Here is a 27,140-nt window from a genome sequence, read left to right on the forward strand (position 1 = left end):
ACCTCTTAATAAACATCAGTTTTATACTTTAGAGTGAATCTATCTCACAGTATGTAGGGGTGTTATTTATACCTATACTGTTCACCTGAGTGTGTCAGTAGAGATCTGCTGTTATAATTACAGTAATTTTAGCTGTCTTTCAATAAATGCAGACTTTAAACAGTATGTTGATTGTCTGTGAGAGGGCAGACATGTTTTTACAGCAGTAATAATGAAAATTTTCACACACAAAGAAGATCACTTTATTAAATATAGGGGGTGTGAATGAGGGCGTATTTACGGCAGACTTTTATTTCTTTTTTGAGTCATATCTGACTGCACACCGCTGCTCAAAAACTTGCTGCTTGAGCGCGCTGGTTAAAAATCAATGTTCCTTTGTCTTTCACTCTTTCTCAGATTATTAAAGCCAAACAAGCTTTCTAGATGTACCTACAGTTGTTTTTTTTTCTATCTTGTCAATCATAAAATCATTTCACCGCTGAATTTGAGGCTCAGCATTTAGATTTTTCTTTTTTTACTGCAAGAGGGAGCTCTTTCGCTCATTGTGCAATATTTATGTGTTTTTCTCTCCCTGCAGAATGCTGGCGTGCTGTTTAAGATCCGAGTAGTTGGAGGGTCAGCGGCCTACAGCTACCTGTCCCCGCAGGACAGCCGCCCGCTCTACCACCCTGCGGTTGACAGGTAGGACACACCCACACACGTACACTCACTCAAAGAAAAAGAGTTTGCTGTACTGCATCCCCACAGACTCAAACTGTACCTCATCATTATGTACTCTATATACTACACAATACACTACATGAGCTCTATTCAGAACACATGACCGACAGGGTTTCTAGTGCATTAGATACAAAGCTGCAGTTCCTTTCAGAAGTGAATGGACCTTAAGAGGATTACAAGGAACTAAGTATAATGATTTCAGTTTGACGGTGTGAAGATAAGGCCTTTATTTCCTGTGTGATAAAGAGCATGCAGCTGAGGAGCTTAGTATAAATCTGTGCTGTTGTTCTACTGATCTGCAGTGAAGGTCAGGCCCATCACAAAGGAGCGAGGAAATGAGATTGTCTTTCAGATTAGACCAGTCTTTCAATAGGTGTGTGTGTGTGTGTGTGTGTGTGTGTGTGTGTGTGTGTGTATACAGGCACCTGTCTGTGTGTGTTCATGTTTTTCTAAGTAATTGTTGTTTATATCACATTCAAAATGTGGATGTCATTTTGCTCTGTCTACAAGATACCTGCAGATAGGATCAGCGCCAAAACTAACTAACCATCAGCTCATCAACAGCAAGTGTCTGTGTTTTTTGTGCTAGTCATGCTTTAGCATTATTTACTGTATATATTTAATGTTTTTGGTATCTGTATAGGGACAGGACCATAGCATAAACCAGTAGCTGTAGCAATGTTGCAGCTCCCATCTCAGAACAGATGATAATAAATTCAGAAAACTCAACATGAAAATACAAAACAATGCAAAACACAAACACTGATGAAATGAAATTACCATAAAACTAAATTCCAGATTATTCATGACCACATGATTTATTTAAAAAATGTTTCAACTTGTACAGGAAAAAATAGTTTTGGTATCCCAATGTTTTAAACTTTTTTTCAGCTATTAAAAGTACACCATAGAGGAATTGTCAGCTACTGTTTGTAAACAGTATCGCTAGCAAAATATAAAGTGGGCCTGCACCATTGCCCTGTGGTGTGAGAGTAGGCAGAGCTGGCATATACACCAGATGCCCCACTGAATTTAAGCTGCGTCAGCAGCATGTGGGCCTCCGAGGGATGGGAATCATCAGGACCCCCTGATAAGATATGTTGCAATACTTAGGTCAAGATAGTGATTTTGAATGTTATGCGAAAAGCTGAGTATTGCGATTACATATATTGTGATATATTGTGACTTATTACCTTTTTAATCTGCAAATTAAGAGAAAATGTTGTCAACATCCTTTTTTATCTAATAAGATAAAGTTTTCTGCCTGTTCATGTCTTTTCAATTTACCTGCGACGAAATGTTTCAGGTGGACTGAAAAAGCAGTTTATTGTATTGTTCAAGCTGGCTTTGAGTTATTTAGTTATTTGCAATATTAATGATTTACATCATTAATATTCTGATAGTAATATTAGTAAATATAACATAATAATGATATACATATACTATTTTGCCACACAAAATATTGCGCTACTGTGCTATATTAATTTTTCCCTGCCCCTTATGCCTACTTCAACCTACTGGCTCATACAAACACAACAATCATTCTATATTGTGAAAACAGCCTTAGCCCTAAATAGTGGAGTATAATACATTATGGTAATACAACTGAATGAAGCTGTGTTTAGAGTTTTTGTAGATTCCTCTTGAAAGCCTGCTGCTTATAGTCCTGACCTCACCTGCACAGTAACGTCCCAAACATAAAAAGACAAAAGGAAATTACAGGCAGGGGGCAGAGTCTCAAATAAATGCACCAACACACACCTCTAGTGTGTCGTCGTCTAGCAGATCTCCATCACCTCTTCTGCAAGCATCCCTGAGCATTTGGTGATAAGTGTAATTAAAATTAGCGGCTATCAGTGCTTAAAGCATGTCCTCGGTATTCTGGACGAACAATATATCTTGTTCTGAAGAGTCTTTATTGAGTATGATTTTCTAAAGTAAAACTGCCCTTGTATAGCACAAAAAACTCAAAAGGAATTTTATTACCCGTTCAATCTCACAAAAGCCTGAAGATTTGTGGCTGAATATCTTGAAACTGCTCCACTACATCTCTGCACCAGTGTAATGCATAAAGTTGTTTTTTATTTTTGATTAGATTTATTTACAGTTTTCAGTTTAGTGCAGTGGTCATCTTACTGTGTAATTACCTTGGTACTAAGTGATTGCTGTTTGTGAGTCTGGAGTGTGCCACAAGAATATTTGTGTAATTGTACAGTGTTTAATTGGCCAGCTGTTCTGTGTTGGCAGAAGTCTGGCCAATCAAAGCTCCCGCTGCTGCTCTGTGAGATGGATGTAATTTCACTTCTAGGCGGCACAGTGCTCACTCAGAGAGCTGTCTTTCACTGAGAGCAATCAAATGGAAAGGTTAAATCAAGCAAAAACGAATTGTGAGATGGAGCATGATCAGTAGACTCATGAATGGAATAACCAAAAGGATGAATTTTGCACGTTTGATTTTGAAATTCTGAATTAATCAGTTAAAGACAGTAGAAGGTGGTAGAATTAACTGGAAATTTAATCAGCCTTTTTATTATTTGTTACTGCAAGGTTTTCCACATATTCATTTATTTGTGGCGTCCTGGTTAAAACATCTGCTGCCATGAATGATTATATATTTTTGGATGTTTTCTAGTAGCACTGTTAGAATAAATATACAATTTGGGTATTCTTTGCGCTTTTTCAGGGTGCAGAGCATACTCTGAGCACAGATGGAGCAGCTGAACGTCAGGCACAGTGAAAGTAAAACTTAATCATTGATTGAGCTAGGTCTAAAAGTTTGTTTTCACTAGCTTCTGCAGCAGCTGCTCTTTTCATCTATCAATCTGATCAGCTCTGATGGGATTGACAGATCAATTGTCAACCCCCATGACTAAAACTCATCAAACTGCTGCTGAGAAAAAAAAGGAACTCGTAGTGAGTTCCACCTGCGTCAGAATTAACAGAGGGGTCGTAGAATGTTAAAAAAAAAAAAAAAAAAAGAGGAGACACACACACACACACACACACACACACACACGCGCACACGCACACGATTAACAAAAATGAGTAGTTACCACCACACGTAGATTGAAATTCTTTTTTAATTCAATACTGAATTAGTCATTTAAAGACAGCTAAATGTGATAGAATTAACTGGCAATTGGATTATCTTTTATATTATTCATTAATGATTATAATTACACACCGTAAAAGTCTACAGTTATTCCAATTGCACACTTCAGTCTCTATAGTCTGTGTCTCTGCCACTCCTCTTATTATTAGCTGTAATGCACAACTCAAGAAACTTGTCACACAACAAATACATACATACATACACACACACACACACACACACACACACACACACACACACACACATCATCTTTGTTTTTAAGATTCACAAAGCCATGACAAGACAACTCCATGAATCTTTGAGTATGGAAAATAGTTTTTAAAATGGGTGAATTGATTTTGTGGAAGCAATCTTTTGTGGGAGTGTGCAAAGTGTGCTCTGGGTGTCCTTCACTTGTGAGTGTAACACCATCGGAGATAAGGTTTCTTATTGATTCACAGACAATTACTGTTGCAGCAAAGCTCAATTCAGAGGCAGAGAAAAAGAAGCATTTGTAGATACATACAATAGGTGATAATTCATTATTGCTTTATTAAGTTCTGGCTGGGAGGTGTTGGCCTGTGTTGTAATCCTGACATCTAGTGGTAACACTTTATACATACATTGTTATGCATTAAACATACTCGCAGTGAACAATAACAAGACAACAACACTTCGAAAATGGAGTCAAACTCCTGACAGTGAGAATCTATCAATGGCCTTGCTGGAAATCTCTCCATCCAGACTGTCTTCACTCGTAATGCAGATGCTTTGCAAAATTGAAGGCATTTGAATTTTGACACAACTCCAAACATCTGCCATCAGTGATCCATCATGTGCGCACAACAGAATAAATTATACTGTGCCCAGAGCATCCAGCAATTGTTGAATCTACCTTGGCCCTCTGTCAGTGCCGTTTGACAGTGGAATACCAATGATATTTTTTTAATCTCTCCTCCTGAGATCAAAGCAGTGAAGAAAAGCTCTGCGACACAAACAGAGCACCTTCATCTATATAACGACTCAAAATCAAAAGTTTGCATATTAACACATGATGTGAAGCTAGCTCTCACCTGTGCAGGATGTCACTCTGTGTAATCCTGCTGTTGCCAGTGGGTGTGTGTATCAAGGTGGAATAAAATGAAATAAAAAGTAGAAACAAACATTTATAGAAAGTCTCGGGGCCGTTGTCACCGCAGAAGTTCCATTATTTTGCATGACGGCAGCACAGATTTCAGCCTCCCGTGGTTTTTGTGGTTTCATTCTTTTTGAGATACAGCATAACTTTCTGCAAAACACAGACTAATCTAAAATCATAAGACGTGTATTTCAAGTTTTTCTCCCGCTGTTTGGTAGAGCTCTGAAGTTCTGTGGCCCTGGGGGACCTCCTCATGTGAAGGTTGTCATTGAGTGGGATAACAAGACTAAAGAATGGTAAGCACTGTGCACAGAAATGTTAATACTGAGTGGAATATACAAATGTAAAAAAGCACTTAGGCGGAACACACACAAAGATTATTGTATGTTCACGTAGTCACCCTGAGTGTCAATTTGCTGTTCGATCCATTTCCCAGAACAAAAGCTGGCACAAACATACGCTCACACAGATTCAAACACTGCAAATACAATTCTGCAGCTGAATGAGGACAATAAACCTGTGTCTTTGTGTGTGTGTGTGTGTGTGTGTGTGTGTGTGTGTGTGTGTGTGTGTGTGTGTTTCAGTCTGTTTGGCAGCATCCAAGAGGAGGTGGTCAAGGATGCGGAGAGTGTGAGGAACCAGCAGCAGCAGCATCTTCAGCAGCACAGCTGTACCTTAGATGAGTGTTTTCAGCTGTATACCAAAGAAGAACAGGTGAGACTGAGTGCAACATAACTCTCAAGTAAACAGCATATCGTCTTCATTCTTACCTTACTTTTTCTTTTCTTTTTTTTTCTCTCCTTATAATTACAAGCCATGACAACATCACAATGACTGGTATTTTTTAGGCTTGGCTAGTATCCAATTTTTCATACCTTCCTAAAATATCACTGTGGTATATGGTATATTATGGTATAGGTCTTTCCAGTCTCAAGTTTCCAGTGTGGTTGAAAATAATCCTTAATTCAGTGAGTTAGTTGTAAAAAACATGCCATTATTCAGAAAAGAAGGAGTGCCTGTATTTATGATAGTATTGAAAAACATACCATCAGGTTTTCTGAACACTGTGGTATATCGTGATGCCACCAAGGCCTAGGATTGTTTTCACCTTGTGAGTCTGTGCGTCATGATGGCGAAATGTGACCCTGGTGACACCCACTGTAGCAGAAACTACAACAGAAGCCAGTCTGAGCACTTTGGCAGGTGTCTGACTGTCTGTGATTTTTGTCATGGTGATAAAGTTGCAACCTTGCAATATATACATAGTTACAAAACTTTACAGGTGTGTAGTTCAGAAGATGGGTAAGGTCTGAGCAAGGGCACTAGAAGTAAGTGGAATGGAAAGTAGGGAAAGGGCCATTTCCCCTCCACTTTAGGCCCCTGTTTTACACTCACTGATAGCTGTATTAGTGGGTGGAGAGTTTGTTTTTTCTGCCTCAGCAAAAGCCACGGCCGGAGACATTATGCTTTTGAGTTATCCGTTCATCGGTACTTAGGTCCATACATCCCAGTATTATGAACACAATATCTCAAGAACGCCTCGAGGGAATTTCTTCAAATTTGGCTCAAACATCCACTTGGACTCAGCGATGAACTGATTCAATTTTGGTGATTAAAGGTGTCTGTGAACTCATTAAATATGTTTTTCGACATAACTCAAGAATTTATCCACAAATTTTAACCAAATTTCACACACATTTTTAATAGGATAAATTGATGACATGATGACATTTTATATCCAAAAGGCAAAAGGTCTGCTTCACTGTGACACCATAATGTTCTGCAGAAACTCTTTTTTGGCCATTATTTAACATCGTATCTCAAAAACAGAGAGGGATACATTTTATCAGATATTTAATTGGTGACACTAATCTTGGATGTCCACCTTGAAGCTGTGCTGATTGTGTAAATTTTCTGTGCTGCTGGAGAGAAGCATGCATGTTTTCACAGACATGGAAAGCTAAACTGCAACTTGACTTGAGGCAAACAACCTTAAGGAAGTAATTCTAGTTTCCTTTTCATTTAATGCCTAATTGTTACTTGCATTCTTTTTGAAAGTTCTTTACAGAAATAATTCAATAATACTAGTACAATTTAATAAGTTTAGCTATTTTTTATCTTGGAGTCCTCTCTTGTCGAAAAAGAAGGTGGAATTCTAAATTTCAAGAACAAAACTAAAATTTACTTTGTTAATTCTCTTGTAGGTGTTATTGTTGTTCTTTCAGTTTTTTGCAGAGTGTGTTTGTTTGTTCACACATACTGAAAGGGTCATTTAAAAACAGAAGAAGCTGATAGAATTAACTGGCAATTAAAATATCTTTTTGCTTATTTGTGTTTATTTTTTCACAGTACAATTTAAGCAGAAATAATCCTGATCCAGCTGTTTATCTGAGGTGATCATATTCTTTTCTCATTGTCAAAACAGTCTGCAGTAAAATCAAAACCAAACAGCCATTAGGTATGTTTAAAGAGGAACTCCACCATTTTCTGATGTCTGTTTTAAAGGAAAAAAGGATGAGAAAAAAATTGGATTAAGTATTTTTGTGAGCCAATGGGAACTTGAGTAGATATCTGTAGCCTGCTACTCATCTCTGCTTGAGGCACACAGCTCAGGACTGCATTAGCCAATATGAGCAAAACACACCCAAATCTCCTACTTAGCATCAGTAGTTGTGTTGCATTGTGGGTTATGTAGGCGCTTGTTTTTTACAAAAAAAATAAAAAGACATTATTTCTAGGTCTGGGTATTATAAGAGTATAATACTAAATCTATGCAGTACTATTATAAGGCATAGCAGTTATACACTTGTTAGAATTATCTAATATAAAGATAAATGTCTTAAATTTTATCAGTTTGCTTTCTATTACCTCCTTCACTATCATAATAACATGAACTAAGAACATTATTTACATCCTGCAGTTGCCCTTGTAGGCACCCTTACACTTGACACTTTTTTTCTACTCAGTAAGTTGGCACAAATGTATGGCTTTTTAGTCATGTACAGCACAGTTTATGAACCGTATTCTTTTCTCGAGTCTCAACTCCCACGCAAGTATACCAGCTATGAATGCTTCTTCTCTTTTTAGCCAGAGAGAACGGGGCAAAGAAAAAAAATGCACAGAGATCACTGCAGTGAGTATGCGAAATCGCAGATGGTAATGCTTCAAGCAGTCAAAGTGACTGAGTTTTTTGTTTATTGCCAGATAGTTTTCACATATACAGTCAAGAATTTGCATTGGTTTTGGTTCAAAAATGTACAGCGTACAATACAGGTTAAACAAAAGTCAAGCAATCTTCATATAGATATGAGAAAGAAATTGAAATAAATAGACAATTGCAATAGAAATATGTTCAGTTGCCAAGAACTGAAAAGTAATGTAAATTTTAGAGTTTTAGGAAACAAGTAATGGGGTAACAGCTGTCCTGCAGCAGCCTCAAATGTTACTGAGAACAATTCCGACTGGTGTCCAAACTTTTGTTGACTGACTACAGATCCTCCATCTGTATAAGCAGTGTTGGAATGGACTGCGTTATAAAAGAAAACAGTGAGCACCAACACAGCAAGACAGCCACCACCCACGGCTCCATCTCAAAATAAATCAGTATCATGATTAATGAATACAACTGAGTTTGCTTAGAAAAGAATCATTCGAGTTTATTACAGCTTGCATTTTTTTGTCAATGCCATCATTTCTATCAGTTATGATGTAACCAAATTAATTAGTAAGATCTGTTGACACAGGATCGCCAAAATACAGATTACTCCAGAAGCTGATAAATTATTGAAATGAAGTATCACCAAATCCCAAGTCAGTAGTGTCCAGACTCTTTTTAAGTTACTCTTTGAGATTAGGCCTGATGCTTCATATATTACCAACGTCAATCTATATATCTTCCAAATGTTTTTACCTTTTATACTGTATCCAGATCTTGGTTTGAGTAGAGAATCTTACTTAAAACGCAATCATCCCACTTGATGGTGCTTACTGGTATTGATCAAACAATTGTTAAGTTCGACACAGGTAATGCTGTAGTTTCATTTTAACTTGTATATGTCGATTAGCTACAAAATTTAAAAATCACTAACAGCAAAGTGAAAGTCATGAATAATCTCATTGCAAGCCATTTTATGCTGGGAAACCTTGGCTTTCATGTAAATGGCAGTTGACACCAATGAACCACCCATACACCGATGCAGACCCAATATACCTCCTCAAATATAGCAAAAGCACTCCCCGATGGTAGTGACCCCCTCAACAGGACAATGTCCCGTGCACCACACTGCAGAAACCGGTCATGAATGGCCCAAGGAATGTGACAAAGAGCTCAAAGTGTCCACCTAGCCTCCAAATGTGACAGAACCCCATCTGGTTGAGCATCAGTGGGACTTGCTGAAACAAGTCTGATCCATGGAGACCCCACCTCGCAACTCATGCAGCTTAAAGGATCTTTTGCCAAAACCTTGATGCCACACACCAGAGGACTCCCAAGGAGGCACCACTGTGGTTTGGACTTGAATCTGACCTATGGAAGCATGGACCTCTGGGGTACCAGTGCATCCAAAGAATGCTCAATCAGATCGGGATCTGTGGCATACGGAGGCCAGGTCAATGCCTTGAGCTCTTTGTCATCTTCCTCCAGCTTTTCCTGAACAGTTTTTGCAGTGTAGCATTGTGCATTGTCCTGCTGAGGGGGGCACTGCCATCAGGGAGTGCCGTTGCCAAGGGGGGGTGTATTCGGTCCGCAGTGGGATGGATGGTGCGTGTCAGATGGCATCTACATAAATGCCAGGACCCAAGGTTTTCCAGCAGAGCATTGTATTGTATTGAGATGATCAGTGTGATCACTTCACTTGCCAGTGATTGATTGGTGTATATCTCTGTAATGTAAATGTTTTATACATTTACACCAACCAATACACACAATTCCACTGCAAAACCCACTTACCAGTAGTTTGCCTGCTCTTCAGTCAGTACATGAGCTGAAAACCTCTTTGTTTTACTCAGGCAGGTCATAACAAACACACTTACACACACTGCAAAAACAATAATATAATAACAAAAAAATGTATTATCCAAGAAAAATGACAACCCTGAGTAATTCATCTTGCTTAAATAAACAAATTTAAATGAGGGATGCATTAGAAAGGAGATTACTTGCGAGAAAAAGAAACACATGAAACAGTGTGTCAGGAAATAACACACAAGATTAACCAATAATAACAAAAGAAGAAACATTATCTTGGAGGGTAAGAGATAGGCAGCCACCTACCTTGAAGATGTGTACACAACAGGAAGAAAGCTACACCACTTGCATTACAAGTTTTGTCATGGCTACAGATTGGTTATTCTCTGTGATGAAAATTCCAAGCCTCAGTGAGTGTGTACAGTAAGTTTATGGACTGTAAAAACATCACCAATTATTGATTGAAATGAGCCAGTTCAGCAGAAGTGCAGGATGTAACTGCTGCACAGCAGGAAGAGCTCCACTGCCGTGCGTCGGCTGTTTCAGATCCTCTGTGAGTGAATCAGCCACAGAGATCTGCTGCAGCTGCTCATCACTTAGTATGTATTCCTCTCATGAAATACTATTAATTTGATTAAGCAGAGGTTGTCAGCTATGACTGAAGATTGACACGTTGTGAACTCACTAATGAGTCCTTCAGTTTCTATGAAGTATGTCACTAATATTAGCTACAGTTTATGTTTAAATAACTCTTCAGATCGACCTGAGGACACTAGTAAATTAGAATAAAATGTCCCATTGAGCTACCACACAGACTAGAACGGACATCACAAATTATGAACATGAGCTAAATCAAACTTCAGTGACCCAATACAGGTTAGTAAAATAGTTATTGCTGGTTTTGCCTTTTCATTGGATCTGCTGAAAAGAATAAAGAGCTACAATAATATCAGTGTTATCCTTTACAGATTTTTAAGATTACTCTATTTAAGTGAGTTTAAAAGGCTCGGGGAGTGTCAAAGATTAGCATTGCACACTTTGATAAAGAAAGTCTAACATGTACTTTTTTAAAATCTGAGTGCAGAGGGTTGAATCCCCACTGCCACTGATTAAAGGAGAAAAGCTTCATTCTGTTCCCATCACAGTTCAGTCCTTGCTCAGCCATCGTGGAGAGGACTGAAAATGCATCAGCTCATTTATAATTATTCTACTTGAAAGGAAAAGAAGCCTTAGAGGAGAAGGAGGTGATGCTGATACATGACGTTCCTTATTTAGGTTTGTCTAATCATATTTCTGTCAGGTTTTTCATCAGGAGGATATTACATGGGTATTAAACAAATGTTGGGAAGGTTCCTATCATCAATGATCTAGAGCTCGGAGGCTCATGCAGACCTTTCATAGGTCCATAGGTAAGAGATTTTCTGCACACTGGCCTTCTACTTGCAATAAACTTCATTTAAATATAGTTTTTACCTTCAGGTGAGGCTTATGAAGGTCTGAGGAACCAAACGTTGTTTAATTAAATGAGTTTATTGCAAGTAATGCAACAATGTGCACGAATTTTCTTCCCTTATAGACCAGGGGCTGTATTCACAGAGCTTCCTATTAGGTTTGGGAGGTTTCTATTTTTTTATATCCTCCTGGAATTTTACCAGGTTATACGATATGTGATAGTATGTCTGTGTATCAGTCCTCCCCACACGCACCACTGGACGACGAGTTCACTACGTTCTGCAGGCTGTCTTCCCATTTTCTGGCTTTTCAATACAATACACAATACACTGACAAAATGTCAACTAAAGTGTATATTAGTATACCTCTTTTCCATATGAAACAGAGAAAGAACCGTACACTGTCTGAATTCTTGTTCCTCTCTTTTGCCAATCTAAAACCAGTTTAATTGTTCCTGTAACTTATCCTAAAACAAACTTCATTCAAACTCACTAGGAACAAAATGAAACTCACTAAAACCATCTTTGTCAGTCTTGTTAGTCATTTTACTTTCTTATTTTACTGTTCCAACAACCACCAACTCTGGTTTGGTTGAAATAATCCCTTAATCCACAGAGTTAGACATGAAAATTAGCTGTTTTTCCTGCGATCTCTCTGCTGTTGTGGGCATGACACAGGCTGTTGTTGACCAGCTGTTTACAGTCTTGTAACTTTCTTTTCATCACTCGCAGTCAGTGTAGCTGTCTGTTGCAAGTCACTGACATACAGTGACACATGATGTGCTCTGCCTGCAACACATCCTCATTGCAGCCTCTCCAGTGTGAAGTTAAAAGAAAGATGAGGGTCTGTATTTTTGATTATATTACGGACTACAGATTAGATGGTGCATCTAAGTTGGTGCATCAAATCCACAAATAGTAAACTTAATTAGATGGGATAGATGTAAAAGAAAGATGCAATACTAGGTCTTACGTCATGTTTTATTTTAAGTGTGCCCATATAATTGTATTGTAACCATGCCGATTATTTAAGGAATTCAGTGAACTCTGCAAGCACAGAGAATTCTCCCAGCTTATGTACAGCCCACACTACTGCACTGTCAAGGCGAACGGTCAATAGCTTTCATTTCAGTTTCTATCATACTACTAGAGTGAATATATTTTGTGTTGTCTATGACATTCCGATTACCCAGCAGATAGTTGCCTAAAGCAAAGTATGCCTAGAGTTTCTCAAGGGGGGCACTGAGGAGTTCTGGGTTTTTTTTTCATTTATTTTTTTCATTTTTGTATTTTACTATAGAACAATGTGCTCTGGTGCACTTCTCCATCTGTTCTTTTCATGCATATCAGCATGAAAAGCTCTTCACCTTTTGAGCAGAGTGAATTGGAAAACAGTCAGTGACAATGAGAGAGAGGGTGGGGACCTGGTCAAGTGACAGACAAGTTCAGCTGACAGATTGCTGCTTCCCTAAACTTTTTCTCATCCAGAGAGTCGCAAATAGGCCTCTGTGTCCTGTCAGACAGTGTTAGGGGAATATTGGAGCACACAGAAATAACGTTATACACAGCAGACTGTACGGCAGGACTTTTTTTTCTGAAAATATTATGATTATACTTTTGACTTCTCTAAGAACACAGATATGTGGGATAAGTTTTGTTTGTGCTGAAAGTTTTGAACATGAGCAGAAATCTCTTTGAAACACACACCAGCCATTAAAATCCAGGGAGTTATTCATTAATTGAAATGAAATAATGTATTGTTGATGTTACTTCCTAAACTTAAGACACAAATGAGGGCTGAAGAGTAAATCATGCTGACATGTATGCAGACTCAGCAGAGATAACATGAAAAGAGAAAAGTTGATCTGCAGGAGAAAAGCAGTACAGAATGTCTTAGAGCCTGAATGCATAACATTGCGTTAGATTTTGTCACATAAAAATGCACCAGAATGCAGAAAATGTGTCTGAAAATTCTTATTTGGCACTCAAATTTCCACTTTCTGCTATTTGTGTTCATTAAGGATACCTAACATAAGCATGAATGTCACTTGTGAATATATTTTTTATTCACATGGCCTTTTTGCTCCCTGGCAAACTAATGATAACTGTGCACTTAAATCAGATCTCTTGTTTGGCTCATTGACTTGCTCTTTTAATGATAAAGCACAGAGTAATGATTAACATGGATATTCAGGAAAGAAAACTTGCTTACATTTTAATATAATGGGTGGTGGTGAAGTACCTGGACAATGAATAAGTGGGTAATGGCCCAAAAAAAGTTGAAACTGCACAGTTTAATGCTTATTAACACCTTCTGCTAGTTTTTGCTAGCTAGCTGTGCCCATGTGGGATGTAGCTTGTTAGAGCATGCTGATGAGTACTCTTAATCTATTTGTTGTTATTCTTTATTAAACATTTATTTTATAAATTAGTTGTTCACCTTCTTCCTAACCAAGTTTGCACAAAGCCCACATTGTGAACTAACATTTGCAAAGATTTTTTCCCTTTGGTTGCTAGCTAGCTAGCTAGCTAGATAGATAGGTCATAGATAGGTCATTAATACCCTGCCCATAGCCCTACACAATATATTTAACAAACACACAGAGGAAAATTGAGCACCCATTTTGTTAGCATGAGAGGTTAAGTGCTGTTATGGCAGACGGGACAAAGCTTTTGTTGAAGAAATCTCTTCACCATTTCGAAGTTCTGTTTCTGCTAGTGAGGAGAGTCATTGACTGTTGTTCGTTCGAGGCTCAATGTATGGATTATGTTTGTGATATGGTAAAAGGTTTTTTTCCAAAGGTCTATATATTTCCTGTTAATTCCAATAAATTTCCCATAAATTCCTATTAATTCCAATGGAAAGCTTCCACCTTGAATTTGGCAGCCCTAGTGAAGACTGCAATAAACTAACAAGTAAATAAACTAATGAGACTACAGAGCATAAATGCCAAAAACGGCTTTACAGCTTCATTGTGATGGCAACGTTAAAGTTAATGCGACCACGGTGTAGTTTGTTATACCCTGACATTACCTTTGCGCTTGGATTGAATCTGCCCCTCAGGGATCATAAAGATGGTGTTCATTTGTGAAGATTATGTTGCTGAACAAAATGTGTAAGTATCATAACATTTTGTTTGACACAAATCTTATTTTCTGCTATAATCCAAGATCCAATGGAAAAATCCCATAGGGTTTTTGTCGAGGGAACCAAGGCGACGTACAGTAAATTTCCTTCAGACAAACGTCAATCCTGCAGCCATGCTGTTTTGGAAATGAAAACAAAGGTTTTGCTCACTGATACCCCCTCTTTTGCTCTCTATTGTTCTGTGAACTACTACACCTAGAGACGGTACACTACAGCCCACCAACAGTGATGTGCGAGTTTATAAGAGCAGTGTTGCTAACAAGTCTTGTGTATTGTTTTACAGAAAGAGAAAGACAAAGATTTTAATGTAACAATAATACTGAGAATATTTTTTTAACATATATTTGGCAAGAGATTAATAATCCATTAATACAGGTTCACTGGATTAAAACTGGAAAATGTTTTTATTTTTCATTTCAATAGGTCTTTAAACTGCTTCAATGTCTTGGACTATTTCTATTTTTTTGATGCCCCAGTTAAATACAGATATGAGCCTCATTGTGGTCATGGTTGAATGATAAAATTCGCAGCCAGAAAATGGAGAGCTGATAAAACTCAGAAGAGCTCTGAAGTCCAGATTTGATCTTCACCGATGAAAAACCTTTTCATATCTTGTTGTCAGGTAAAAATGTGAAGATCAAATGCTTCCCTTCATGTCTTTTTACTGTGACTGTGGAGCTGGGAATTTTAGGGACAAGTGCATTTGTGCTCAGAAAAAGAATCTATGAATGCATTTAAATGTTGTTTTAACTAGAGGAAGGCAATTGCTTATTGCCAGTATAAGCCGCTTAGATTCTGTGCATTAAATCCCTCCCCAAGTAGACTTACTGTTTTGTTTCAGATTTACTTTCTTGAAATAACCACACCAAACTTTTTGTGCAACTTCTGTAATTTAGCTCTGGAAAGAAAAGCTGAATGACATTCCTTGTTGTGCATTGTGCTCAAAGTACAATAAAAGAAACAGTCAAGTTTACGACAGCTGATGAAAAACATTTTTCTTTAACTGTATTAAGAAAAGCAAATGTAATTAATGTTTGACTCATCTACACTTTTTGTTGTGAGTGCTTGTCATGTTCATCTAAAGGCTGACATTTCAAAGTCTATTTTGCAGTAAAAAAAGGATGTCGGTACAAAAAAACAGCACAAACAGCAGATCTGTGCAGAATCAACACAAATACACACTCTGTAGGGCAGTGATTCTCAATTTATGGCCTGACGGCTAAATCTGGCCCAGGATTTTCTAATTCAGTGAAAATGAATGTATTCAGGTTGTTTTGTTTGTTTTGTTTTGTTTTTACTTGGAATGTAAATAAGGTGAATAGGAGTGTATAAAAAAGCATCATCAGCGCCTGAACATTCAGTGATCCAGGCAAGCTTCCCCTAGGGACCCTCCCTTAAAATATTATTGTCTGTTGTATTTATTATAGTTATCACAAACAACAAGAGATAATTAGACACCAACAAAAAAAAAAACTTAAGTAGCAAATAAGAATAATAGATGTTAAACAATAAAAGAATACAGTATGTGCAAATTTGCAAAATTGTTTCCTTTTTCCTTTTTTTATTTGAACTTAATTTTTTCTCTTAATCCAATGTTCTCCACATACTGTCCGCTCCACCAAACTCATCAGTGCTCTTGCATTTTCCATTTGTAGCAATCACTTACTGATGACAACATTAAGGTGAACTGCATTTCCATGAACAGAGGTGTTGACACGACAGTCTGACTGTCAGCAATAGATCTTTAGGTTTCAGAATCAGAAACAGAAATACTTTATTGATTCCTTAGGGCAAATTGTGGCATTGATGCCAAGCAAAGAGAATAACAGCAAGGAGACATACATTTCAGCACAAAGTATGTTAATATATATATATATATACACACACACACACACACACACATACATACATACATACATACATACATATATATACATATATATATGTATATGTATAAGTATGTATAATGTGCTGAGCATTTAAAGTGTGCAAAAAATATAAAGAGATATAAACAGTTATCACTGGTATCTGAATTTTTAAATTTGTATAATGTGCTGAGTCTCCAAAATATAAAACTATGCCTTATGCTACAATGCAATGTATCAAACTAATATGTTAGTTAAAATATAAAAAATATGTGTGTGATGCTACAATGTACAACATGTATGTACATGTGACAGAGAAACAATAAGAATATATACAAAATGAGTAACATGTTTAATATAGTCTACATGGAAAAATATTGCACATGTAAATAATTGCACGTTAAAACCCCTTTTGCATGTGTGTCCCTTCCCCTCTGGATGGCAGCCTTGGTGGCCACCTAGGTTGTTTATAGGATGTTTGCCACCACAAATAGAGCTTGTATAGTATTAAATATGCTAGAGACGAACAGAGATCCAGTCCAAGAACCAAATGTCCTCAGATCCTGTCCTCATCTTGACCCCTGCAGGGCTGCTGCAGCTGGATTTGCGTCTTGGCAAGGATGAGTGAGGACAGCAAATGTCAAAAACAGGCAACTAATTTGTTAAATATAGTAATAAATGTTATTATTCATTAACTGGACCCTGGCCATGCAAAGTAAGTGAAGTATCCCTGCTGTAGGGCAGCAAGGCGCCAGAGAATAGTTTAAAGGGATAGTTTGTATTATATGAAATGGGGTTGTATAAGAATCTATCTAAACTATGTCTTTAGTCAATGTATTACATGCATTAGATGTCAGTCAGGATGGCCCCAACTTGGAAAGCAGACAGGAGTGTGACACAGAAGCTGTGCAATGCACTGCTGTGGAGGAGTCAGCAACAAAATATATTTTAGTCACCTAAAGAAATGTCCATCTTAAAAAAATGAATACCAGTTTGAATGTATGCTATTCTGAAAGTATTTTCAGCGCTTCACCTTTCCTTATGACAGCCCATTTTGACGGCATAATAGATTCAGTTCCCCATCTATGCTCTCGACACAGCTACCAGACTCCATCTTTAGTTAAAAAAACCTGAAGTATCCCTTTAAGGCCACTAATCAAATGTGATCCATCTGTGATGACATCATGAGTTGCCTTAGGTGACACTTTGTTGCAAAAAGACATCTCTTTTACAAAAGCCCTGACCCCCCACCCCCTTGAATCTACTTTCTATGAGCTATTAAAAAGACACAATTACTACAATAATCACTGAAATGAGGGGAAACAAGGGAAAAGTCATGAGAACATTCGCACATGTGTAGGGGCTCAGCAATCACATCTGTATTTGCCCTCGCTCCTCAGCAAACATGGTAGAATAAGTACTCATTTCAGTGATTATTGTAGTCGAGTTCAGGGAGCGATTCTGCCGCCCACTTAAACTCACAGCCGACTAAAGCAGCACTTCGGTGCTGATGGACAGGATTGTAAATCCGAGAGCAGGTTCTTCTTCTCCTGCGCAATTATGTTTGGTTAAATGACACACCGACATGAGAGAAGGAAATTAAATTTTTGTGATCTCGTGTCATAACACAGAATCTAAACATCTTATATGGCACTTCTGGGAGTGAGGCACAGAGTTTTGAAAGGGTCCTTGGAGCCTTGCCTGTAACTATAGCAATAACAGACAGATATAGACCGGGTTTAACTAACAAATGATGTAGGCTGGGTTTTGCTATAGGTCATGACAGGGATTATTTCCTTTTTCTTTCAAATCTTTTCAGTGAAGTCAAACTCTGTGCAGTATAAAGAGTAAACAAAGGGCTGAGTTATTTCTCTTGTGTCAGATCCAAACTTTATAAGAGTAACGGGTGAAAAGATGTCCTTGGGGTGCTGGTCACACACAGGTGACTCTTGCACTTAATCTGCTAGAGTCCTCTGTCTGTGGTATAAAGCCTCTAAAAAACCATGAAGCAAGTACAAAAGAAGGCAAGCTTCCAATGTCAGAAAAGTAAAACTAAATCATAAAAATGTTTAAAAAAAAAAAAATCATTAAAAAAAGTCATTAACTAGTCACTAGTCATTAAGTTCATCACACACTGAGTTCCAGAGGGTTTTGCTTTTTGTTTTTTTGAGTGACGATGAAAACCCAGAAAAAAAGAAGGGGAAAGTTAACATTTTCAGACACTCATGATTAGAACAGGGAGAGAGGCCTTCATTTTTATCAGGCAAGGCCAGGGGGAAAGAAAGATTTAATCTCACAGATCAGAGTGGAGTTAATGAAAAACGGAGTACTAACACCTGCTTTTATATCAGAGCAAATCATCTGGAGCAAACATGTCACATAACTTGATGAAATGACCACAAATAGTAACAAACATGTTACATTTTCACCGCCAATTTGATTTGTATAACATGTAATAGACTGATTCATTGACTGATTCCAGCTTGCCCCAGATGATGCCTGGAAGTGTCCCCACTGTAAGCAGCTTCAGCAGGGAATGGTGAAGATGAGCCTGTGGACTCTCCCCGACATACTGATCCTCCATCTCAAGCGTTTCCGACAGGTAGGTGAGCTGTACAGTTTCCTCCAGGAAAGGCATGTGCTCCAGTGAAACTTTAATTTCATGACTCATCTCTCAAAGCTGCAGTAATTGATAGTGTTTAACCTGTGAATCTGTGAACCCTGAGCAGATTGGTGTGACTTCTTTCAAAATTATGGGAAAAAAGCAATGAGCAACTCAGTAACAACATAAATACATAAATTGCAAGGAAGTAGAATTTTTTTTTTTTTTTTTTAAATATAGCGAAAAATTAAAAAGCTAGGGAAAAACTGTATTCAAAATTATTAAAATTATTTTGGGGGTTTTTTCCCGTCTTTTCCTTTTTTTGTTTGTTTTGTTTTGGGATTTTTTTATATTACATTATTATATTACATTATTAGACTTGCACCCATGTTTTCTATTTATTTTGTTGTGCTCTTTTAGGAGAGGAAGTAACAAAATATCATATAACCAAATCAGTTTAATAGCTACGCGAAGTGGAGGAAATGCTCTCATGTTTAATTGCTCCTTCAAATAGTCTGCAAAGAGAAAAGGATTCAGGCTTGGACAGTTTGAAGTTTTGGGGTTAAGTGAGGAGTGAGAATGTCTTCAATTGGATATTGCAGGGAAGAGTGTCGCCCAGTTTGACGGAAATTTGAAGATAAAAATCAATAAAATTGCCCGTTGTGAATGCAAATTTGAAAGCTGGTCCGTTTTCTAGCACCATTGGAAACAAATTTGAGTGACATCCTATACACATTTTTACCTAATCACCATGCATTATTAAAGACATGTCAAAGCCTGTCGACATCCAGCATAACCTTGTGTATCCCATCCACCCCTAAAATCTTGCTGCAAGACTTTTTAACAACTTCTCTGACCTCAGCTGGGGAAATGAGAAAGGGGTCAATCTCACATAGCCTCCAGCGACCACTGGTAAAAAGTTTGTCTCCATCTGGAGGCATGGGAGCACACACACACAGACACACACCAAGTGGTGAATTATTCATTCTGCCTGTTTATTGAATGCAGCTGTGTACAGATGAGATGAATGAGCAACATTCAGTTCATGTTCATCTTTGGGGAGATCTCCTGCCAAGCAGCAGGAAGATAAACAAGCTCTAGTACTAATTGGTACCTACATGGGCACCCGGAGAGTGCAGACTTCCAGCACAAACAAAAGTTTAGAATAAGTGTAATAAGAGTGTCCACCCTGTGGACGTATTTTCCTAGAATGGCTTATATAATATCTTATGGAAATGCACACGCAACCGTTTGTATGGTAAGGTGAGGTAAGGTAGATTTATTGGTCATTTTTTAAACAAAGTTTAAAAAACAAAATTTTATTGATCCTTGATCCTGCTGCATCTTTGAGTTGAAAGTTGAGTTGATAAAACCAGCAGCTACTATGAAGCTCATCCTGTTGCATGGTGATGTTGCTGCTGATGGCATCGTTCAATTCCTGCAGTGCATTTTTTTAATTTGCATCAGAGTCCTTATGGCTCCCAACAATGTCTGCCCATCCAGTGCAACAGCTGAGCAGTCCCAGATCCCCCTGCTGCGGAGTGAGCCAAAATCACATCTCATCCACTTCACTCTCCTGCATCAGACATTAGACAGAAGAAGGCTTAATAGAGGAACAGCTCCCGGTTTGAGTCAGTCCAGCCTCACCGTGATCTTCTCCCTCTTTTCATCTTTCAGCACTTTAAGTTATATTTCTCCCCTCCGGTCTGACCTCTTGGTCCATGTCGGGTTAGTCCTGCACCGACACCGGCTCTCCTCCCCCTCTTCATCTGGTGCTTTCAGTTTTGTTTCTCCCCTCTGTCTGACTCGCCATTCAGCACAGGCCACCAGTGAAGATCTTCTTGCGGTCTGCTGCACTCAGTCCAAGTCCCAAACAACTTCTCCCAATGCTTACAAGTGCCATCATATGAATTAGCACCCTACAAATGACGTTATATCCTTAATGTACAGTTATGTAATTAATGTAAAGCTACCAAGATTAGGATTAGTCAATAAAAGTTACTTAATTAGGTTTAAGAAAAGACACATGGTGAGGACGTACCTTAAAATGACTCAAAGTTCACACAGTTCTGAACATGCGTCTTTAGGGGGAAAGTCCTTCATGTACAGTTACATAATAAACGCACAGTTGCGGAAGTTAAGCTTAGGCAATGAAAGGTACTATGTTTAGTTTGGATGGTTCTGAACACAAGTCTCCAGGGAAAGTTTCTATGGAAAGTCCTTAACGTACAATGACTTAAGTAACGCACAGTTATGTAGGTTAAGTTTAGGCAATACTATGGTATGGTATGACTCAAAGTTCAGTCAAAATTCACACAATTCCAATTAACACCCCCTATCCACACCCCCAACATACCTCCTCACAAGAATGTTTAGGACTGCTACCTTGTTTACTTCCTTTAGCACATTGATCATGTGATTGCAGCCTTTCAAAATACCTAGGATATATACAAATTTGGATGCATTACTTTTCATAGGAAGATGTATGAATGTTTGTAAGAACTGTCTGAAAATGTGGCGGGTTCGTCTTTGGCTCATGCTTCACCCCTCCACCAAAATTCTGCTGAAAAGCAAACCAACAAACCAGCAAATGGAACTGAACACATGACCTTCTTTGCAGAGATAATAATTACCTGCAGCATGTCAGGCATGGCTGCTCCCAAAACACAAAAAATACATCTCACTGTGCTGCCTCCTCCGCAGAGGGTTTGACCACCTTGTTCAGATTTTATCCTCACTGCTCGGCTCTAAACAGCAGGTCAGCAGGTCTCCATCCCTGGTAGATTAAATCAGGGCTTTGCCTCAACAGTCTGTGTTGTTTGTAGGAGACTCACACTAGGTATTGCAGGTTGTACCAATGCCAGTATTAAAGTATAGTCTTCCAAGGTGTAGCTTTATCCAACACTTTGTCCCCATTCCACACTAATTCTAATTCTAAGCAGGTTTATTTGTAAGAAGACATTTTGACATCTCACAGTGGGAAAAAAACACAGGTGAAAATGATAAAATTCAAGATGAATACAACTGACTGCTTTCCACGCTGCTTCAGTCTAAGCATCCCTGTTTTGTGCATGCTGGCTCAATGTCACACGATCATGGCTTACGGAGACACTTGAATAGAACAGAGTTAATGTTATTAGTAACACACGTACTTTCCCTGCTATGACATGTCAAAATGTCTGCTGTGTAAAAAAGATTTATACTTCAAACACACCAACATTAGTAAGAGCCTTCCACCTGCAACACAAAGTCATTCTTTGGGACAAACTCCAACAGGCAGCATCCACAGGAGACTCATTAGTACCCCCACACGCCACTGACATCAGTATGGCCACACAAACTGGCAGCAGAGGTTGCTGGTTTGTGTCCCGTTTGGTTTAAGTGCCTCTCTAGACAGAGTAATTATATTTGTGCGGCTGCTGTTTTCTTTTAATGTGTCGAGCTCTGCTTCATGTCGGCAGTCATTTAATTCAATGATTGAATCAAGGAGGAAATCTGCACTTCTCGCTCCACATTTCTGCTCTTCTATCACAATATGGATAATCTCTTCAGCACTTATATGTGGTTTGTCTTTAACTATTAAGTGTGGCCATTTTATTCCTTACTCAGTTAATTAGCCCAGTGTGTAGCTCATTTAAGCTATATTTGTGTTGGCATATGTGGTCTGTGTGCAGTATGAATAGCATTTGAGTATTTGCATCTTCATCACAATGTCGTCAGATATCTTGGAGCTTGTATTTGTTTAATGCAGGGTAATGACACAGGTTATCACTATAATTATAAGGGCTGAAAATGATTAGTTTACTTTGCCATGTGTTGATTGGTTGTTATATTAACCCTTCAGATTCCGCACATCTGCTCAACCTTTGACATCCCCAACCAATCTCAGTTCCAGATGCCTTCAGCCTTTACTTTCAGACCAAATCATGTTGTCAAAACAAAACTTTGAAAAAAAGAAGTCAAGTGCAAGCTGCTGCCGTTGTCATATGTCAGGTAAAAGTTAGAGACAAAAACATAAAATTGAACATGACTTTAAATAGACTTTAAACCAAATGTAAACTTGAGTGTGTATATATATATATATATATATATATATATATATATATATATATATATATATATATATATACATATATATATATATTAATCAGGAAGATCAGTAATGGATCCAGCTTATTGATATAGCAATATCTCCAGAACGCAATGAAGGAAAATGTTTAATACTCTTGAGTCCACATATAAGACAATAAAGACACAATAGAAACAATATACGTTAAAATACCAGGATAAAAAAAAAAGTAGAAAGTAATAAGAGAAACAAGTGCCAACATGTGGATAGGCTGACAGTCACCTAAGATCTAAATGCCTAAGGCCATTAATCGCCTGACACATGAAGCGGGAAATGAATGCAACATTTTAGAAATAAAGTTCAAAATTTAGTTTTACAGGCTGTCAATCTTCTAACATAAGCAGTGTAAAATATATTGAAGTGAGTGACTTTAAATTGTTTACATTGTTGTGCTGCGTACAGCACAGGAAAAGAAACTCTTAGCAAACAGAGAGTTGGAGTGGTATCGTCTCCCTGAGGGAAGAGGGGCAAAAAAGCCTGGCAGAAGGATGACCTGTAGGGTCCTTCACCCTTGGTCCAGGACAGAAGCCTGAAGCTGTGAATTGTATCTAGTTCTAGCAGATCAGCACCACTCATTTTGTGTGCAAGTCACACAATTTTGTTCAGGGAATTAAAGTCCTGTTCTTTGAAAACACTGTGTTTCTTTAGAATAAACCATTTACATCAACACACAAAGTGCGTACTCTTTCACAGAGTTTGCCATGTTGTTCTACAGAGCAGCCAAACCAAGCACTGGCACTAGGTTGGGGCCATATGTGTTTTTGTGTCAGCAGCCATAGTTCTTCTACACTTTGAAATCAGTGCTCATCGAAACATCTGTGCATGTCCCCATCTGACATCTGAAGGCCAATCAAAGAGTGTTTCACAGCTGGCACCTGCAAAATATTCTTCATCTTACTGGCACCACTCTGCCTCCCATACAACCCCTGTTTCTGAAATTGCTCGTGCCAAAAAAAAAGAATTTGTTTTGTAGTCAAGGTTAAGTCCAAGCTAATGCCTCCACCTTTGCCCAGTGCTTGATTGGCACCCCACTGTCTTTTTTCACAAGCAGATGGCATCATGTTGAGCCCTGAGCTTATTCAGGCTTCATAGCTCAAACCCCAGCCAGGCACTTCTCTCCTCTGACCAAGGTGTTTTTTCTGCACCTCTGCATTATAATTCAGCCAGTCACTTGACCGCACTCTGTGCCGAGGAACGGTTCTGCACAGGAGACTGACCACAAATCCAGTGATCCACATAACACAGTTTCTAAGGTTGTAGGGGATTTTAAGACCTTCCATCATGAAAAGGTGCCAGTCTCAGGAGAGGGAAAGCGGCCTTGATTGGAAAGGGAATCACATTATGCAGAAAACTGCTGCTGCACTTCTCTTCGTGGCTTTAAATCTTCTTGCATGTTTGATCAGTTCTAATGTTCTAATCACACCTTGGAGTGCAACAGAAAGTCACAAACAATTTTTTTTTTTTTTATCTTTTAGCAACATTAAAGCAAATGTGCACCATCGCTGACAGGGCAGCGATTTATTTTATTTCATTTTATTTTAGTATTTTATTTATTTTATTTTAGTTTAGTTTAGTTCAGTGAATTTCTAACTTATACAGCTCAAATCCACATAAATAACAATAAATAAATAAACAATAAGTCACTGCTTTTGAAGCAGTGACAAACCAAAGCAAGTTTATGCTGACTGAAAAGTTCTACCCTTCTTACATCAATTGTTTTGTACTGTTTCCTTTTAGCTGAACACAGAAACAAAAAATATATATAAATGTATGTAAAGCCTATTATATGTACTCAAAGGTCCCAAACAAAAATATTTATGGAAACACATGAATGTCTCTTACTTGAAATGAATAATCTTTTTTTTCTCTTTCTTTTTTTTTTTTTTTTTTTTACAAATTCACAGAAAATGTCATCAAGTGATGACATTTTCTGTCCAAAAGATCACAGGCCAACTTCATTGTGACATCATAATGTTCTGCAAAAAACACTTTTCTGGCCACTGTTCAACATCATAACTCAGGAACAGAAGGGGAGACATTTGGTCAGATACTGAATTGGTCACACTAATCTTGGGTTTCCAAATTGAAACTGTGCAGATGCTATAGATCTTCTGTACTGTCAAAGCGGAAAGGGGTTGTGACACATTGATATTTAAAAATATGCAGCTTCTTTGCAACAACATTTGAAACATTGTCAACTGTCATGGCTACATATGGCTCTGAACAGACATGGATGTAAACTGTAACTGCAACCTGACTAGTTTGTGGAGACATTAAACCCCAAGCGGGTAATTCTGATTTTATTTCTGTTTGCTGTAACATTCATTTATAGTCAATTCATTGTCAGATTTATCTCTGTTAGATCCACTCCTCAAAGATTTCCATGAAAAAATAATATTTTTCATACTTGAACATATGTGTACTGTACTGTATATATAACTAAGGTATATTTAAACAGGTGGGCGAGCGAAGGAACAAGCTGTCAACCCTGGTACGTTTCCCTCTGACTGGTTTGGACATGGCCCCCCATGTGGTAAAGAGGAGTCAGAGTATGAGGAACCTGCACTTAGGGGCCTGGCCACCGCCCTGGAAGCCCCCCTCAGGCCAACACCACCAGCCTGCCGACATGACCCTCCCACATGACTCTCTGTACGACCTCTATGCTGTGTGTAACCATCATGGAGGAATGCACGGAGGCCACTATACAGGTATGAAATTACTTACTAGGTAGTAACTCAGTCTGTGAGTTTCACTTGTGGTGTGACATTGTCAAATGATTGAATGAGCATGTGCAATTAGCTACAAGCACTTGACGCTATGCTATTAACAGGGAAACAGACTTTACACAAAAAATGGCAAGGAAACCCGAAACCCCCAGAGCAGAAAGCACTTTCATTGAGCAAAGTTAGCATTTGACAGCAGTTTTGACAGAATTGTTGAGTGTGCAGTTTATGGATGTAAACCAGACCCTGAAGCTTCCCTCAATTATCTACCAAAAACCCTATTGTAGCAGCTTTATTGTATGCTTCACAAACACTAATGCTGTCAGTCTCTGCACTGGTAGTCTACAAGCTAACAACATAAACAAATAAAAGATGCTAACTACACTTACCGTTCTGATATGCCTTGTTGCACGAGGTGAAAAGAGTAGATCTGCTTTCAGCCCCTTTTTAGAGTTTTTATGCCTCCATATCAGGCCATACTGTGGTGGTTTGGTGGTTGGCGGTCAAGGTCTCTGTGACCTAATGTGTCTCATTAGTGTTATCATGATATCTTGAGAACACCTCTAAGGACTCTCTTCAAATTTGGCACAAACATCCACATTGAGTCAACAATGAACTGGTCAAAGGTGTGTAAGTATTATGTGGCAAACCCATGTCAAACAAAATAATCCAGCGTCAGTATCACGTGTCTGGAGGGGGACGTCAAAGTCATATCTCATAGTCTTTATGAACAGATGGAATTTACTCCATCCGCCACTATATACAAAATGTTTTTGTTCAAAAAACGTACTTGTCTGTTCAACTTTTAGTCACGTCATTCAGTCAGCATGCAGAATGTCACTGTCTCACTGTCTTATCCAGTGTTGGTTAGGTTGTATAATACTTTTCGTGTTATCCAGTAACTTTGGGTATCTTCAGTGAGTGATACAACCTGGTGAGGTGTTCAAAAAATAAAATGAGATGTTTTAAAACTCCTTTTTGATGAACAGTAACACATTTTTCTTTCCTTTGCCCACTGCCTGGCTTTAGTGTCACGATCCGATAAGAATCCTGTGGGAGTCAGAAAATCCTTTCAAGGACAAATTCTTTTTCATTATACAAACACAAGTTTTGGAAAAACAAATCTTCAGAACTCCCAGGAAACTGCTTAGCATATAAATAGTTTTTCAAGCTTGAATCAAAAGCTTGAAAAGTGTCCGTACTTGATACGAGTCTTTGGGTGTGTAACAACCCTTAGACATTGGCTCTGTGAACTCTGTTACTTCCCACCTCCGTCATGGGCAGTAATTGCAAGTAGTCAAGGAAGT

The 27,140-nt window shown here is 38.3% G+C and overlaps 1 protein-coding gene across 1 annotated transcript in view; it reads left to right on the forward strand.

Moving 5' to 3' along the window:
* usp43a (ubiquitin specific peptidase 43a) overlaps positions 1–27,140 on the forward strand; it is a 155,030-nt gene that overhangs the window by 110,235 nt on the left and 17,655 nt on the right. Inside the window, exons 9-13 of the mRNA XM_042485616.1 lie at positions 578–681; positions 5,168–5,245; positions 5,534–5,663; positions 18,862–18,981; positions 25,569–25,818. Coding sequence (XP_042341550.1) covers positions 578–681; positions 5,168–5,245; positions 5,534–5,663; positions 18,862–18,981; positions 25,569–25,818 — 682 coding nt within the window. The remainder of the gene's footprint in view (positions 1–577; positions 682–5,167; positions 5,246–5,533; positions 5,664–18,861; positions 18,982–25,568; positions 25,819–27,140) is intronic.

The sequence above is a fragment of the Plectropomus leopardus genome, chromosome 4 (assembly GCF_008729295.1).
Source record: "Plectropomus leopardus isolate mb chromosome 4, YSFRI_Pleo_2.0, whole genome shotgun sequence".
NCBI lineage: Eukaryota > Metazoa > Chordata > Actinopteri > Perciformes > Serranidae > Plectropomus > Plectropomus leopardus.